The 18,115-nt window shown below is 48.0% G+C and overlaps 1 protein-coding gene across 2 annotated transcripts in view; it reads right to left on the reverse strand.

Annotated features, from left to right (window-relative positions):
* The window catches only part of SSRP1 (structure specific recognition protein 1), a 168,038-nt gene that overhangs the window by 76,413 nt on the left and 73,510 nt on the right, over positions 1-18,115 (reverse strand). For both annotated transcript variants that reach the window (XM_085651439.1, XM_085651440.1), the window contains exons 7-8: positions 15,622-15,725; positions 15,011-15,139 (exon numbers count right to left, since the gene is read on the reverse strand). In XM_085651439.1, coding sequence (XP_085507565.1) covers positions 15,011-15,139; positions 15,622-15,725 — 233 coding nt within the window. The remainder of the gene's footprint in view (positions 1-15,010; positions 15,140-15,621; positions 15,726-18,115) is intronic.

Raw genomic sequence — 18,115 nt, forward strand, 5'->3', positions numbered from 1 at the left:
TTCAAAGTCCATTCCCTGTAGGGAGATGGACCACCTCAGTAATTTTGGATTTTCCCCTTTCATCTGCATTAGCCATCTGAGAGGTCTGTGGTCAGTTTGAACTAGGAAGTGAGTGCCAAACAAGTATGGCCTCAGCTTCTTCAGGGACCAAACCACAGCAAAGGCCTCCCTCTCAATGGCACTCCAACGCTGCTCTCTAGGGAGTAGTCTTCTGCTTATAAAAGCAACAGGTTGGTCTTGGCCTTCATCATTGGTCTGGGATAGGACCGCTCTTATCCCTAGCTCAGAGGCATCAGTCTGCACTATGAACTGCTTGGCATAATCTGGAGCTTTTAGAATTGGTGCCGAGCACATTGCTTCTTTTAGGGTGTCAAAAGCCTTTTGACAACTAACTGTCCAGTTAACTTTCTTGGGCATTTTCTTGGAGGTGAGTTCTGTGAGGGGGGGTCACAATGGACCCATACCCCTTCACAAACCTCCTGTAGTACCCAGTCAAGCCAAGGAATGCCCTGACTTGGGTTTGGGTTGTTGGAGCTATCCAGTCCATGATGGCCTGGATTTTGGGTTGTAAGGGCTGTACCTGGCCTCCACCTACAAGGTGGCCCAAGTACACCACAGTGCCCTGCCCTATCTGGCATTTGGACGCCTTGATAGTGAGACCTGCACTCTGCAGAGCCTCTAAAACCTTCCCAAGGTGGATCAGGTGATCCTGCCAGGTGGAGCTAAAGACAGCAATATCATCAAGATAAGCTGCACTAAAGGACTCCAACCCAGCCAGGACATGGTTCACCAACCTCTGGAAGGTGGCAGGGGCATTCTTTAACCCAAAGGGCATCACAGTAAACTGGTAATGCCCATCAGGGGTGGAGAATGCTGTTTTTTCTTTTGCTCCTGGGGCCATGCCAATCTGCCAGTACCCTGCAGTTAAGTCAAAGGTACTGAGAAATTTGGCAGCCCCCAATTTGTCTATCAGTTCATCTGCTCTTGGGATAGGGTGAGCATCTGTCTTGGTGACAGAGTTGAGCCCTCTATAGTCCACACAGAACCTCATCTCTCTCTTTTCACCCTGTTGATGAGGTTTGGGGACCAGAACCACTGGGCTAGCCCAGGGGCTCTCTGAAGGCTCAATGACCCCTAACTCCAGCATCTTGCTGACCTCAGCTTTGATGCTTTCCTTGACTTGATCTGACTGTCGATAGATTTTGTTCTTGACAGGTGCACTGTCACCAGTGTCCACATCATGGGTACACCAGCTTGTCAGACCAGGGGTCAGGGAAAAGAGGCTAGCATATTGTTGCAAGACTTGCTTGCAGTCAGTCTGCTGTTGGGCAGAGAGGGTGTCTGAAAAAATCACACCATCTACTGACCCATCTTTTGGGCTGTAGGATAGGAGGTCAGGGAGTGGCTCACTCTCTGCTTCCTGTTCTTCATCAGTCACCATCAGCATGGTGATGTCAGCCCTATCATTGTAGAGTTTAAGGCGGTTCACATGGATGACCCTTTTGGGTGTCCTGCTAGTGCCCAGGTCAACTAGATAGGTGACCTCACTCTTTCTCTCTAGGATAGGGTAAGGGCCACTCCATTTGTCTTGGAGAGCCCTTGGTGCCACTGGCTCCAAAACCCACACCTGTTGCCCTGGTTGAAATTCAACCAGTGCAGCTTTTTGGTCATACCAGTGCTTCTGGAGCTCCTGGCTGGCCTCAAGGTTCTTGGATGCTTTTTCCATATACTCAGCCATTCTGGACCTTAGGCCAAGCACATAGTCCACTATGTCCTGTTTGGGTTCTTGAAGAGGCCTCTCCCAGCCCTCCTTTACAAGACACAGTGGTCCCCTTACAGGATGAATAAACAGAAGTTCAAAGGGTGAGAAACCTACTCCCTTCTGTGGCACTTCCCTGTAAGCGAAAAGCAAGCATGGTAACAGGACATCCCACCTCCTTTTGAGTTTCTCAGGGAGTCCCATGATCATACCTTTCAATGTCTTGTTGAACCTCTCAACAAGGCCATTGGTTTGTGGGTGGTAGGGTGTAGTAAACTTGTACTGCACTCCACACTCTTTCCACATGTGTGTTAGGTAAGCAGACATGAAGTTGGAACCTCTGTCTGAAACCACCTCCTTAGGAAAACCCACCCTGGTGAAGACACCCAGGAGGGCCTTGGCTACTGCAGGAGCTGTAGTAGTCCTAAGTGGAATTGCTTCAGGGTACCTAGTAGCATGATCCACTACTACTAGAATGAATTTGTTCCCTGAGGCTGTGGGAGGTTCGAGTGGACCCACAATGTCCACACCTACCCTTTCAAAGGGGACCCCCACCACTGGTAGTGGAATGAGGGGGGCCTTTGGGTGGCCACCTGTCTTGCCACTGGCCTGACAGGTAACACAGGAGCTGACAAACTCCTTCACCTTTTGGTGCATCTGGGGCCAGTAAAAGTGACTCACTAACCTTTCCCAAGTTTTGGATTGCCCCAGATGTCCAGCTAGGGGGATGTCATGAGCCAAAGTTAGGAGGAACTCCCTGTACTTCTGTGGCACTACCACCCTCCTGGTGGCTCCAGGAGTGGGGTCTCTTGCCTCAGCATACAGTAATCCCTCTTCCCAATAAGCTCTGTGGGTACCACTGACATCTCCCCTGGCTTCTGAAGCAGCTTGTTGTCTAAGGCTTTCAAGAGTGGGACAGTCTCGCTGACCCTGGCACAGCTCTTCCCTAGAGGGTCCCCCTGGGCCCAAGAGTTCAACCTGGTAAGGGTCAAGCTCCATGGACTCAGTTCCCTCAGAGGTATCTACATCCTCTCCAGGGGGAGAGGGGTTCTGAGTGTTTGGCTGTACAGAAGCTGGTCCCCCAGTCTTCTTGCCCTTCCTCTTGGTTGGTTGGGCCATTATTCCAGGCTCCAAACCTACTTTTTCACCCTTCCTCTTGCTCTGTGCTCTGGTTTGCACACACACCAATTCAGGGATGCCCAGCATGGCTGCATGGGCCTTTAACTCAACCTCAGCCCAGGCTGAGGTTTCCAGATCATTTCCAAGCAGACAGGCAGCTGGCAACTTTGGAGAGACCACTACCTGTTTCAGGCCAGTAACCCCCCCCCAGCCTAATGTTACCATGGCCATGGGATGACTAGTGGTGACAATGTCAGCGTTGGTGACTGGGTAAGACTTCCCAATCAAGTATTGCTCAGGGGAAACCAGTGTGTCTTTCACCATAGTGACACTGGCACCTGTATCCCTCAGAGCTTCTACCCTAGTTCCATTCACCCAGGGGTACTGTAAGTATTTCTTCAAGTTGGGGGGCCACACAGCCACAGTGGCAAACTCCACTTCTCCCAAGGAGACTAAACTTGCTTCAGTGTGTTCCCAGATTTGCTCAGGGTACACCTCTGATCCCATTTGTATACTTGCTGCCCCAGGAGTGGCTGTACTGGGTGCCTTAGGGGCTTTGTTTTGGGGGCAAGATACAGTTAGGTGTCCCTGCTTCTTACAGGTATTACACCAGGCCTTTAAGGGATCAAAGTTCTTCCCCCTATATGGTTGGGGCACATAGGGAGTAGTTTGGGTCCCACCCACCTGAACAGGTTTTTGGGGCCCTTTGGAAGACTCAGACTTTTTATCTTGGGGATTCTCACCACCTTTCCCCTGGGGAGGTTTTGTGACCACCTTCTTTTGGTCACCCCCAGTGGTTGTCTTGGTCACCCTAGTCTTGACCCAGTGGTCCGCCTTCTTTCCCAATTCTTGGGGAGAAATTAGACCTAGGTCTACCAAATGCTGATGCAACTTTTCATTTGTGCAGTTACTCAAAATATGTTCCATCATGAATAAATTGTACAATCCAGTAAAATCCTGCACACCATGTCCAGCTAACCAACCATCCAGTGTCTTCACTGAGAAATCTACAAAATCAATCCAGGACTGGGTCTGGGTTTTGTGAGCCCCCCTGAATCTAATTCTATACTCCTCAGTGGTGAATCCAAATCCCTCAATCAGAGCTTTCTTCATGAGGTCATAGGATCCTGCTTCTGGCCCAGAGAGAGTCAGAAGCCTGTCCCTGCAGTTACCAGAGAACAGTTCCCACAGGAGTGCCCCCCAGAGAGGTTTCTTTACTTTCCTGATATCACAAGCCCTCTCAAAGGCTGTGAACCATTTGGTGATATCATCACCTTCCTCAAATTTAGGGACCATCCCTTTGGGGATTTTAGGGTCAGAAGTTTCCTCCCTATCCTTGTTTTTATTATTGCTGCCACCATTGATGGGTGCTAAACCCATCTCTCTCCTTTCCTTTTCTAGAGCCAGGAGCCTGGACTCTAGATCTAATCTTTTGGCCAGCCTCACAAGGCTGTCCTCTTCACTGGGGGGTCCCCCAGTGTTGTCTCTGGGACCAGAGCCACCTGTGTGGTCTCTAGGTGCCCAGATGCTAATTCTTGAGTTGGAGGGTATGGGTGCCATCTCCTCCCTAGGAAATAGTATGGGGAGGTTGTTGTCCACCTCCCCTGTTTCCCTTTCCTCATCTGACTGGCCATCACCATGTTCAGATGGGTGGTCTTTAGCATACTCAGCCAGGAGCTCCTGGAGCCCTTGTTTGGTTGGATGCAGACCCATTTGTAAATTTTTGAGTTTACATAAGGACCTCAATTCCTTGAAAGACAAGTGTAAGTAAGGTGTGAGGTCGAGCTCCTCCACCAGGTCCATGTTATTATTATCACTAATAGCTGGGTTTGTTTGAGACATTCTAACCTGACAGTTCTAACCCTCTACCCTGACTATAGTGACTTTTATTTTTCTAAAATTCTAATGGGACTTGAGCAAGGCCCTAGCAAGACTTTTAGTAATTTTGGAAAAACCAATCAGAATTCTAAAGGCAATTTTTAAGAGTTCTGTCGTGTGATCAGATGGTAACCAAGTAGTCCAACAAATGCAAGTTTGGATCCCACCGCTGCCACCAATGTGAGAAAGTGGCTCTGTATATACTGTTCCCTAATAGGTACAGGGTGTACAGAGTCCACAGTCCCCCAGAGATTGATAGAGGTCAAAGTTAGGTATGACCTTACTCTCAAAAGTGGTAGCTTGGTCGAGCAGTAAGGCAGTACCAGAGGACAGTGTAAAGCATTTATTGTACACACTCAGTCAGCAAATGGTTTCACACACTCAATAACTGAACTCTAGGCCAATGGTGTGAGAAAGTGGCTCTGTATATACTGTTCCCTAATAGGTACAGGGTGTACAGAGTCCCCAGTCCCCCAGAGGCTGATAGAGGTCAAAGTTAGGTATGACCTTACTCTCAAAAGTGGTAGCTTGGTCGAGCAGTAAGGCAGTACCAGAGGACAGTGTAAAGCATTTATTGTACACACTCAGTCAGCAAATGGTTTCACACACTCAATAACTGAACTCTAGGCCAATGATTTATATATATAAAATATATACTCGTTTTATTTTTAGAACCACAAAGGGGATCAAAATATACTTTCTCAGAATGAGAGGTTGCATATAAATACTTTTTGTCTTAAGCAATGAATTTTTGTAAACAGTCACAGTTGGTTGCAATAAACAATCCTATTTCCTAAACATCACAATGCATTGAGCTCAATGGTACATTCAGGTTATTTGTAATAAATTACTTTTCAGATTACTTTTGGAATTCCAGGTCTGGCTCCTAGAACCAGCCTTGGGTCAGTATTCAGAATCAAGTGATGAAAGTCGACTTAGTAACTGTAATGATTTTTAAATAATATTTAGCTATTTCAAAAGTTAGCACTTAGAAAATATTTCAAAGAAAACATTCAATGGATCTCTATGGCAAGAAATTCACATTGCAGGTAGAGTACTTTATCGTTACTTTAGTAATCCAGGACTGGGTGCCTAGACCCAGGACTGGGGTCCTTATCAAAAACAGGTAAGTAATTTCGTTTGCAGAAATGGTACGATTTTAAAAGAATATTTCAAATTTGTAAAAATAGACACTTAGAAGAAATTTCACAGAAAAGCAGACAATGGTTTCCTATGGGAGAAAAATGAGTTAGAGGTAAGTATAGTTGTGAGTACTTTTCAGGGTCAGGGCTGGGCACCAAGATCCAGCACTGGGAGCTCACCCAGGAACAGGTGAGTAAATTCGTTTTTGTCACTTGGCTGATTTTTGGTAAATTTTTACAGTTTTGAAAAGTTCACACTTAGAAGATTTTTGAAGAAAAAGCCAGTCAATGTTACCCTATGAGGAAAATGAAGTTAGCGGTTTAAGGGTAAGTACTCGACTGGCAGAGTTGAAATTCCGGGCATAGACTCAGGGGTCCCCCAGTGTCAGGTAGGTACAGTTGGTTCACCCTCAGCGGTTTCAGGACGGCCGGGTGCAGAGTGAGTTAGGCCCAATGTTATCCTATGAGGGATAGGGGGGCCTTGGTTGGTGGCTGCTGTCTGGCAAGCCACGCGTCTGTGGGAGCTGGGCTCCTGGTCACTTACTCAGGGAAAGTGGGGAAGTAAGTTAGTGTAGAGAGTGCACTGCCAGGGCCACTCGGGCGGCTGGGTGCAGGGTGCTTTTGAGCCTTCGGGCGCTCAATGGAAATCAATGGAAATGTTCCGGTTTGGAAAAAGGCTGCAGGCTCGGGGACGAGGATGTTTCCGGTGCCACCACCACTTCGAGGGGTAAGTTGGGTAGTTGTAGGTTAGGTGGGTACCCCGGGATTGGGCACAGGGGGCCGCAGGGCGCCGGGTGCAGGGGTGCCTTTTGACGTCGGGAATCTTACCCTCTGGTTGATCGCGGCTGGGGTGGCACTCGGTTCTGAGGCTGCAGGCTTCGTCCAGGATGTCGAGGGGGGTCCTTGGGTGCCGGACTCGGGGTCACAGTCGCCGTGGGGTCGTCCTCAGGGTCTTTGTCCACTCCGGCACTGGCCAGGCTTGGCTGGTGCAGAGTGTGTTGGGTCCGCGGTTCCGGGCTGCTGCCAGGAGTTAGGAATAGGTTTCTCGAGTAGAGCCTCTACTCATGGGAGTCCCAGGGAATCAGAGTTCAAAGGTAGCCAGGTCCTCCGGGGTTTTTGAGGTTGCTGGCCACAAGAGATGCCGCGCTGGAGCAGGAGCAGGTTCGAGGGTCGACAGGCCGGTAGGGCTGGGGCCAAAGCAGTTGGTGTCTTCCTCTTTTTAGCAGCTGCAGGGCAGGTCTTTTTTCTTCTTGCTCTTCTTGCAGGTTTCTATCTCGAATCTGGGGAAGGAAGGTTCAGGGGGGCCCCTAAATACTAGATTTAGGGGCGTTACAGGTAGGTGAAGGCCAGGGACCAATGGGTCCTTGTCCTGGGGTGGGTACACCCCCTATCCTGCCTCTCTCCTGTGGGAGGGGGGCAGTAGCCTAATCCTGATAGGGTAGGGCCTCCCATCTTCAAGATGGCGAGAGCCCGGAGATGTGCTTCACCTCGCCTCCCCCACCTGAGGGGTGGGGTGGGCAGGCTGGCACATCCCCTGTCCTTGTATGGGGTTTCCGGCCAAGCTTCCCGCCAGAGTGGGGGGTTGCAGTGGCCTGGGGAAACTCCAACTGGCGGCATGCCTTTGAAGCTTCCCTTTGCTCATCCTAGAGGAGGAGATTTCTCACCTCACCCAGGATGTGCATTGTTGCAGGCCCGGGAGAGCAGGGGCTCTCCCACCCAGGGGTCCAGCAACGTGTCTGCTGTGTGGCAGCCTGGGCAGCCTCAGAGCAGACGTGGATTGTAGGTTAGCTGTAAGGGGGCATCTCTAAGATGCCCTCTGGGGTGCTTAGTACATTAAATCCCACACTGGCATCAGTGTGGGTTTAATGTGCTGAGAAGTTTTATACCAAACTTCCCAGTCTTCAGTGTTGCCATTATGGTGCTGTGGAGCTCGTGTTTGACGAGCTCTCAGCACCATGTACTTGTAAATGGCAGCACTGTACTTACAGTGCCCATGAATGGACCTGGGTACTGTAGGGGCACAGGGCTCCTGCTCCTGTGCCCACACCATAGGCATAAGGCACCCAGCCAGAGGGGTGGCTGACATATGCCTTGGCAGTGTAGGAGATGGGCATGGCACACAGCGATGTGTGCCATGTCGACTCTTTGTTTTGTCCTGCACCCAGACACTCAGCCTGCAAAGGCAGTGTGTGTGTGTAAGGGTACAGGGCCTCTAAGGGTGGCACAATGAGTGCTGCAGCCCTTGGAGGCCTTCCCTGGTCACAAGGCCCTGGGTACCTAGGGTACCATTTACTAGGGGCTGACATGTGGCCAGGGTTTGCCAATTGGGAGTTTGTATTTTAGGGAAGGAACACAGGTTCTGGGCACCTGATTGGCAGGAGCCCAGGGCACAACAAGGAAAAGTGCATCAGCTATTAGGCAAAAAAGGGGGGGGTTACTGCAACAGAAACCCACTTTCTCACAAATGGTTTATATATATATAAAATATATGCTTGTTTTATTTTTAGAACCCCAAAGGGAGTAAAAATATACTTTCTCAGAATGAGAGGTTGAATAAAAATACTTTTGTCTTAAGCAATAAATTTGAGTAAACAGTCACAGTTGGTTGCAATAAACAATCCTATTTCCTAAACATAACAATGCATTGAGCTCAATGGTAAATTCAGGTTATATGTAATAAATTACTTTTCAGATTACTTTTGGAATTCCAGGTCTGGCTCCTAGAACCAGCCTGGGGCCAGTATTCAGAATCAAGTGATGAAAGTCGACTTAATAACTGTAATGATTTTTAAATAATATTTAGCTATTTCAAAAGTTAGCACTTAGAAAATATTTCACAGAAAACATTCAATGGATCTCTATGGCAAGAAATTAAAGTTGCAGGTAGAGTACTTTATCGTTACTTTAGTAATCCAGGACTGGGTGCCTAGACCCAGGACTGGGGTACTTATCAAAAGCAAGTAAGTAATTTCGTTTGCAGAAATGGTACGATTTTGAAAGAATATTTCAAATTTTCAAAAGTAGACACTTAGAAGAAATTTCACAGAAAAGCCGACAATGGTTTCCTATGGGAGAAAAATGAGTTAGAGGTAAGTATAGTTGTGAACACTTTTCAGAGTCAGGGCTGGGCACCAAGATCCAGCACTGGGAGCTCACCTAGGAGCAGGTGAGTAAATTCGTTTTTGTCACTTGACTGATTTTTGGTGAATTTTTGCAGTTTTGAAAAGTTCACACTTAGAAGATTTTTGAAGAAAAAGCCAGTCAATGTTACCCTATGAGGAAAACGAAGTTAGCGGTTTAAGGGTAAGTACTCGACTGGCAGAGTTGAAATTCCGGGCATGGACTCAGGGGTCCCCCAGTGTCAGGTAGGTACAGTTGGTTCACCCTCAGCGGTTTCAGGACGGCCGGGTGCAGAGAGAGTTAGGCCCAATGTTATCCTATGAGGGATAGGGGGGCCTTGGTTGGTGGCTGCTGTCTGGCAAGCCACGCGGCTGTGGGAGCTGGGCTCCTGGTCACTTACTCAGGGCAAGTGGGGAAGTAGGTTAGTGTAGAGAAGGCACTGCCAGGGCCACTCGGGCGGCTGGGTGCAGGGTGCTTTTGAGCCTTCGGGCGCTCAATGGAAATCAATGGGAATGTTCCGGTTTGGAAAAAGGCTGCAGGCTCGGGGACGAGGAGGTTTCCGGTGCCACCACCACTTCGAGAGGTAAGTTGGGTAGTTGTAGGTTAGGTGGGTACCCCGGGATTGGGCACAGGGGGCCGCAGGGCGCCGGGTGCAGGGGTGCCTTTTGACGTCGGGAATCTTACCCTCTGGTTGATCGCGGCTGGGGTGGCACTTGGTTCTGAGGCTGCAGGCTTCTTCCGGGATGTCGAGGGGGGTCCTTGGGTGCCGGACTCTGGGTCACAGTCGCCGTGGGGTCGTCCTCTGGGTCTTTGTCCACTCCGGCACTGGCCAGGCTTGGCTGGTGCAGAGTGTGTTGGGTCCGCGGTCCCGGGCTGGTGCCAGGGATAGCAAATAGGTTTCTTGAGTAGAGCCTCTACTCGTGGGAGTCCCAGGGGCTTAGAGCTAAAGGGTAGCCAGGTCCTCCGGGGTTGGTGAGGTTGCTGGCCACGAGGGATGCCGCGCTGGTGCAGGTTCGAGAGTCGACAGGCCGGTAGGGCTGGGGCCAAAGCAGTTGGTGTCTCCGTCTCTTTTTAGCAGCTGCAGGGCAGGTCTTTGTTCTTCTTGCTCTTCTTGTCGTTTTCTATCTGGAATCTAAGGAAGGAAGGTTCAGGGTGCCCCTAAATACTAGATTTGGGGGCGTTACAGGTAGGTGAAGGCCAGGGACCAATGGGTCCTTGTCCTGGGGTGGGTACACCCCCTATCCTGCCTCTCTCCTGTGGGAGGGGGGCAGTAGCCTAATCCTGATAGGGTAGGGCCTCCCATCTTCAAGATGGCGAGAGCCCGGAGATGTGCTTCACCTCGCCTCCCCCACCTGAGGGGTGGGGTGGGCAGGCTGGCACATCCCCTGTCCTTGTATGGGGTTTCCGGCCAAGCTTCCCGCCAGAGTGGGGGGTTGCAGTGGCCTGGGGAAACTCCAAATGGCGGCATGCCTTTGAAGCTTCCCTTGGCTCATCCTGGGGGAGGAGATTTCTCACCTCACCCAGGATGTGCATTGTTGCAGGCCCGGGAGAGCAGGGGCTCTCCCACCCAGGGGTCCAGCAACGTGTCTGCTGTGTGGCAGCCTGGGCAGCCTCAGAGCAGACGTGGATTGTAAGTTAGCTGTAAGGGGGCATCTCTAAGATGCCCTCTGGGGTGCTTTGTACATTAAATCCCACACTGGCATCAGTGTGGGTTCAATGTGCTGAGAAGTTTGATACCAAACTTCCCAGGCTTCAGTGTTGCCAATATGGTGCTGTGGAGCTCGTGTTTGACAAGCTCTCAGCACCATGTACTCTTAAATGACAGCACTGCACTTACAGTGCCCAGGAATGGACCCGGGTACTGTAGGGGCACAGGGCTCCTGCTCCTGTGCCCACACCATAGGCGTAATGCACCCAGCTAGAGGGGTGGCTGACATATGCCTTAGCAGTGTAGGTGATGGGCATGGTACACAGTGATGTGTGCCATGTCGACTCTTTGTTTTCTCCTGCACCCAGACACTCAGCCTGCAAGGGCAGTGTGTGTGTAAGGGTACAGGGCCTCTGAGGGTGGCACAATGAGTGCTGCAGCCCTTAGAGGCCTTCCCTGGCCACAAGGCCCTGGGTACCTAGGGTACCATTTACTAGGGGCTGACATGTGGCTAGGGTTTGCCAATTGGGAGTTTGTGTGGTTTAAGGAAGGAACATAGGCCCTGGGCACCTGATTGGCAGGAGCCCAGGGTACACTCACTCGAAGTACATTCAGCAATTTAGCAAAAAGTGGGGGCATACCATGCAAGAAAGATGGCACTTTCTCACACCTCTGCCCCAACTGCCTAGGGCGTTTGCCCCTTATTAATCCCCTCACACTTGATTCACTATCTAAACTGGATCAGACCTCAGGCAACAGGCATATCCCGCTAAAGCTTGCTGAATATAGGCATACTACTAAGGGAGAACTAATTAGTGGATTACTAAATGTTAGATCCCTCCCGAAACATGCCACCGAAATACAGCTACTGATCGAATCTAACAACCTGGATATTCTGTTCTTAACCGAGACATGGACAACGGCGGGAATGGAATCAGAGCTGGGGCCGGCATGTCCGGTGGGATATAAGATTGTTCATAAACCCAGGACTACGGGACGAGGTGGAGGAATAGGAATTATCTTCAGGGAAGAGTTAAATATTGTAACATTGTGTATCGATATGGTCTCATGTGCCGAGGTTCTTGGGATATCGATCAGACATGATTCAGGCCATTGCCTCACGGGCCTAATTTGCTATAGGACACCGGGGCACATCAATGCAATGCAACAGCAGGAACGGATCTCTGTTATCAGTAACATGTCAATCTCACATAGCAGACTGCTGGTACTGGGAGACTTTAACCTGTGGGACAACGACCAACTACATATGGCCTTTTCACAATATTATACAATCCTGTAACAACCTAGTTCTGAAACAATGGATAACCACCCCCACACATAGGCAAGGAAATATACTGGACCTAATATTTGCTGCAGAGGATCTCATTACTATGGGAATAACACTACCAGTAGATTGGTCAGACCACCATCTCCTACTTTTGAACATCCATACCTTGATTAATATAGGACCAACATACACGCAGACCAGGACCTTTATTAGCCGTGATTGGAAGGGTCTGCTAAAAAGGAAAGAGGAAGGGAAGCTCGATTTCGGTCAAGTTGGGAACTCGTTTGATCTAGAGAACGATATTACCACTAATTATCATCTACTATGTAAAGAGGTAACTAGGAAACTTGAAGATATAGCACCACTGAAAGCTATTAGAAACAGAGGAAAACCCTTCGCGCCCTGGTATACGGATAAATTAAAAGAACTGAAAAATGCCTGTAAAAAGGCGGAGAGGCTTTGGAGAAAAAATTATATAGAGCAGGAGAAACCGATCTGGAGGCAGACAATTGTGCAGTATAAGAAAGAGATCACCATAGCCAAAGTAAACTACTTCGCAGACCTAATACTAAGCAGTTCCAACAAATCTCGTGACACTTTTAGGATAATCAAAGAGCTGTCCCATCCTGAATGTGCCAACAGCCAAATTAAGCCCTCACAAGAATGATGTGATGTTCTAGCATCCTTCTTTCAAGAAAAAAATCACCAAAATTATCGAGGGTATGAAGGATGTATCCATTCCTCTAGCGCAGTATAACAATAACACCGAGAATAGGGAGAAGAGCGAAGGAAATGTAAGACGCCCCACCCCAAAGGCCATCTTGGAGAATTTTGAGACTCCGACAGATCAAGAGTTTATTAGAACAGCCCTTAATATAACATCAGGATCCCCTTTGGACCCTTTACCTCACAAAATAGTAAAGGATTTCGGGGACGAACTCTTTCCAGCACTTCGACAGCTGTGTATTCAATCCCTTGACACAGGCACTGTACCAAAGGACTGGAAATTGGCGGTTGTTACCCCCCTGTTGAAGAAATCAAATCTAGACCCGAATTGCTATAAAAACTACCGACCTATATCGCTTCTGCCATATCCAATCAAGATCATGGAGCGGCTGGTCAGCAGGGCACTAGCCCTCTTCCTGGAAACTAACAACATCCTTGAAGAGGAGCAATTCGGCTTCAGACCAGCTCATGGAACCGAGTCAGCTCTACTGACGGTTCTGGATGATCTACGAATGAGGGCGGACAGGGGAGAGTCAGCAATCTTAATTTTGCTGGACCTGTCCGCCGCATTCGATACGGTGAGTCATGACATTCTGCTGACAAGATTGAAGAGCATTGGAGTTGGGGGAGCTGCGCTCGACTGGTTTCACTCCTATTTGTCGGACAGATGGCAGGCAGTAGCAATTCCGCCGTACCAGTCAGAGTTTGTTACAGTTCCACATGGGGTCCCACAGGGGTCTGCAATTAGTCCGATACTTTTCAATGTATATATGCAACCCCTGATGGGCATCATCAAGGCTCACGGCATAAGTGTGATCAACTATGCGGATGACACGCAGCTGATGATTTCTCTTGATGGTGCCCACGCAGACTCACTTGAGACCTTTCACCTGTTTGTTGGAGATGACATGCTGGTTAAATCAGAATTCATTACAATTCAACAGGGACAAAACCGAAATAATGCATTGCAAAGTAGGTAGAATCACTAGAAGTCTTCCCACGGACTTCTGGCCTTTGGAGCCAGGCGAGTCATTAACTCCAGTGAAATCAGTGAGGAACCTCGGAGTTAGTTTCAATGACCGTCTGAGTCTAGAGACCAATGTCAATAAGCAGGTTAGGAGCTGCTTTGCCCTAATGCGAGGACTTCGAAAGCTGCTGCCCCTTTTACTAACACAGGTTAGAGCCACTATAGTCAGGAGTACCATTCTCAGCCGCCTGGACTACTGTAATGCTCTGCTACTGGAATCCCCTGCCTATCTGATTTCCAGACTTCAGAGCATCCAGGCGGCTGCAGCAAAATTGGCACTATCCCGAGGGCGAAGATCCTCTACTACCCTCGCTTTGGCCGATTTACACTGGCTACCTATACACCAGAGGATCCTTTTTAAATCCTTATGCACGGTCTTCAAGGCAGTGCATGGGATGGGCCCTCGACCACTTCAAAACAAATTTAAGTGGTATGAACCCACTCGGTCCCTTCGATCCTCTTTTTCTAATCTTGTTGGCATACCAAGGATCAGGAAAGCCACCTGTGGGGGCAGAGCCTTTAGCATTGCGGCAGCTCATCTGTGGAATAGACTTCCTATTGACATCAGGAAAACAGATGAACTGATGGCTTTCCGGAAAAAGGTGAAAACATGGCTTTTCCCTTAAATCTAACTTTTTAGTTTCATAAGATATCCCTTTTGCCCCTGATGCACAGCGTTTTTCAGCTAGATGTACACAGCGCCAGGATGCCCGTAGGGTTGCAAAGCGCTTTACAAATGCCGTAAATAAATAAAACAAATACATTCTATATCTCGAGAACCCTCCGGTGGGTCTTTTTCCGTGTGGTGTCTAAAAATAGACTAGTTTAATAAATTGGTGTCGGATTTCTTGAGTGTCTTGTCAATTTCTTCTTCAGTTGTTTTGGTGCAGTTTAAATCCTGGACACTTGTTTCTTGATTTAAGCCTTTCTGCGGAGTGCCACAGCCACCCAGAGTTGAGCTAAAGGTTTGACAAACAAAATCTACTGGCCCTAAAGGGATTGCTAAATGTATTACACTGAGGTCGCACTGCCACACCATATCATACACCCATTTCCTCACAGAAAACAAACGGTATGAGTTTACAGTGGACGAGGGAAGGATGACATGTGAAGTATGCACTTGAGGAAACTAGGAGAGAAGCAGAACTGCGTTTGAGAGTGGGTGGGAGTGAGACTTTGTCAGAGGTTGCTCACCACCTGGATCCATACTCTGAAAGACTCAAGTATTGCTAACACTAGTAAAGCTGATCTATGCCAGACCTGTGCAGAAATAGAAACAAAATGACAATCTCCACTCACTTACCCAACAAAATTGCCCGGAACGGTGATCTTCCGATTCACCAAAGCCTTCATGACACGGCTGACCACTTCATAGAGCGACCCAGACATGTTTTTCGTCAATTTGCCCTCAAAACGTTTTTCAACCTCCTCCCTAGAGAGCAAAATTCAATCATCAGATATATTAGATGGTAGCAAACAGTGGGAGAATTGATAAGAGAAACAGATGTATACAGAGTGTTTAAGACTGAGTGCTCATGAGTGATAAGGAGAATCAGTGAACCTTCGAGAATAGAGAACTAAAAGGCTGGCAAGTAGAGGATGCGGGGTACAAAGCAGTATTGTGCCCCTTATGGATAACGGAATGAAAAGGAAAAGATAACCAAAACAAATTATTTAATTCTAGGGGAGACAAACATGGAAATGTGGCAGGAGGTACAGTGGCAAGAAGAGGTGACAGATGGAGCAGAATCCTAAAAACAAACAGGGGTAGACCATTACAGAGAAGCATTTTACCAAGTCCCAACAAGAGGTAGAATGGCTTCTCCCTCAAACAGGGAAGAGCACTACAAAAGAAAGGGAAGAGCACTACAAAAGAAAAAAAACACTCGAAACAAAACTCATGACTGGCCTTACTCGTTCATGTTGAGGGTTAGGGTGATGTCTTCCTCTTTGGAGAAGAGCAGGATCAGAAAGTGGTATCTGGTTTGTCCCTGTTTGATAGGGGGGTCCAAGCTGATCTAGAAGGAAGGAGAGACATTTGCAAACGTCAAAGACCAACAGAAAGAGACCGGATTCTTCTCAAGACAAAGCAAAAACCACCACCCATGACCCTAGCCTGTAGAAACTCAATAGCCTGTCAATCTAACGGTACCAAGCTTACTCTGGTGTAATGGCAGGTGTGCGGTTGCATAACCACACTGCCATCCACAGACTGGAGCCGGAATAGGTTGAAATCTGCAAGGTTGGTCTCTTGCCACAATGTAACGTCTAGACAGCAGCACCCTGCAAGTGCTTTTGAAACTTCTCCTCAGTGATGTAGTGGAAAAGACGGGACTGAAAGTTGCCCACACAAATCTTGAAGCATTCCTCTTCTACTGCTGCGACTCATGCTAAAAGGATGTGCAAGTGTACTTATTCCCAGCTCGCATTCAATAGCATTTTATTGGTTGTTAATATCCAATTTCTGGGTGACATTTAAAGATTTTTGGACAAAAGGTTTGCCATCAGTACCGGGTGTTTTTACCCCGACAAGTATAATCTACTCAAAGTGCCTAGTGGACATTCAAGAGTAGCCGAGATCAAGCATACGTGCATTTACTAAAGCTAACACTGTGGTCATGCAGATCAATTTAATGATTACCCCCACCTTCTTGGATTGGGATTAGGTCTGTTGGGATTAAGGTCTGTTGGCAGGGTTGGGCTATATCGGACCTCATTTTAAAGGCGTCAATGTATTTTAACCTGTTAACAGTTACTGTGAAAGAACTGTGTTTTTAAAATTGCATGTTTTGCACAATTTGATTCTCCGCATTTGTTTTTAACATAAAGTGGTTTACTTGCCTGTGCTCACGTCTCCGGTCCATTATGGCTGCCTGCTGCCGGTTGTACAGAGAAACGCGTCGGCCTCACTCCCTCTATCCTCCAGACCACCTCCACTTCCTGTTGGTTGGCGGACTGCTTGGCGGGATTTTGGAAGGCATAAAACGAAATGCTCTCCCGGACGCGCAACGGGTGCGCTGATGGCGTGCCAAAGGCAAGCCCGTCTGCGCCCATCCGCGGACGAGCGGGGCCAGGGGCCACTCCTTATGCCCAATTTTTTTACTATTCCCCTAAGAAACTGAATTCGTGGCAGCGTAATTTTCAAATTAATGGGAACATTAAATTCATTCTTGAACAGTCAGAAATCTTTACACATAGATATGACTTTCAAGAATTAATTTTAGAAGTCACCCCCCCCCCCCCTTCAAGAACTCACTCCCGACCTACCCCCTCCCTCCCCAAGGGTCAGAAACCTATAGGATTTACAGTCTGCTATCTGAACACCCGATCCTTGGTGAAACACCAAGTTGAAATCTTATTACTTCTACAATCAGAAAATCCAGACATTCTCCTTTTAACTGAAACTTGGTTGACCAATGATTGTGCCCCAGATATTTTAGTGGCAATTACGGATGGCTATTATATCCTTCAGGTTAATCGATCTCTGGGGAAAGCTGGAGGCGGGGTTGCTGCCATAATCCGTAAGGAACATCAGCTGATTTCTTGGTTTTAAAATTTGAATCTCCTCAGTTATCTTTTATTTGTGCCCTCTTTTATAGACCTCCTGGTAATATGCCTACCTTTCCTCAGGCACTGGGAGAGAGGATATCTAACCTTGTTATCAACCATGCCAGAATTCTCATAATTGGGGATTTCAATTATTGGCCTAGCGACAATCGGCAGAGCCCTAGATCGTGGGAATTTATTGACCTGCTTTCAGGGATGAATTGCACCTCACATGTGAGGGACGCCACCCACATAAAAGGGCATATTTTAGATCAAGTCTGGACCTCGAATTTGGAGATTTCTACTCCTCTGATATCTCCGTGTGTCTGGTCCGACTATCACTTGATTAGATTTACTCTTCGATGTATTCCTTCTCCAAAATCCCAACGAATAGAGAATCAAATGTCCAGAAATTGGAGAAGAGCAGACATGGACCATTTTCGGTCATGCCTAATGAGCACCTCCCCTCTACATTAGAAGACTTTCAGACCCAGGCAGAGAGCATTAAACTATGGTTGGAGTCAGCCAGTGATTGTGTCGCCCCCCTCAAAAAAACTAAGACCATGAGACCTCACGACGCTCAACGGTGGTTCTCGGAAGATCTTAAATTAAAGAAACTTGAACTTAGACAAGCAGAACGCCAATGGCGTCGTCACTACCTCCCAGATAAAAACGTTTCCTACCTAGTCCTGATAAAAGAATATAAAAATCTGATTATTCAAACTAAGGCTAACTATTTCTAGGTAAAAATTAATGCATCTAATAAATCTAAAGAGATTTTCTCTATAGTTGACCAACTCTCAAAACCAGATAGAGTCACGCCTGAACCTGGTCCTTCTCAGTCTCTATGCGACTCTTAATT

Source organism: Triturus cristatus, chromosome 4_1, assembly GCF_964204655.1.
Source record: "Triturus cristatus chromosome 4_1, aTriCri1.1, whole genome shotgun sequence".
Classification (NCBI taxonomy): Eukaryota; Metazoa; Chordata; class Amphibia; order Caudata; family Salamandridae; genus Triturus; species Triturus cristatus.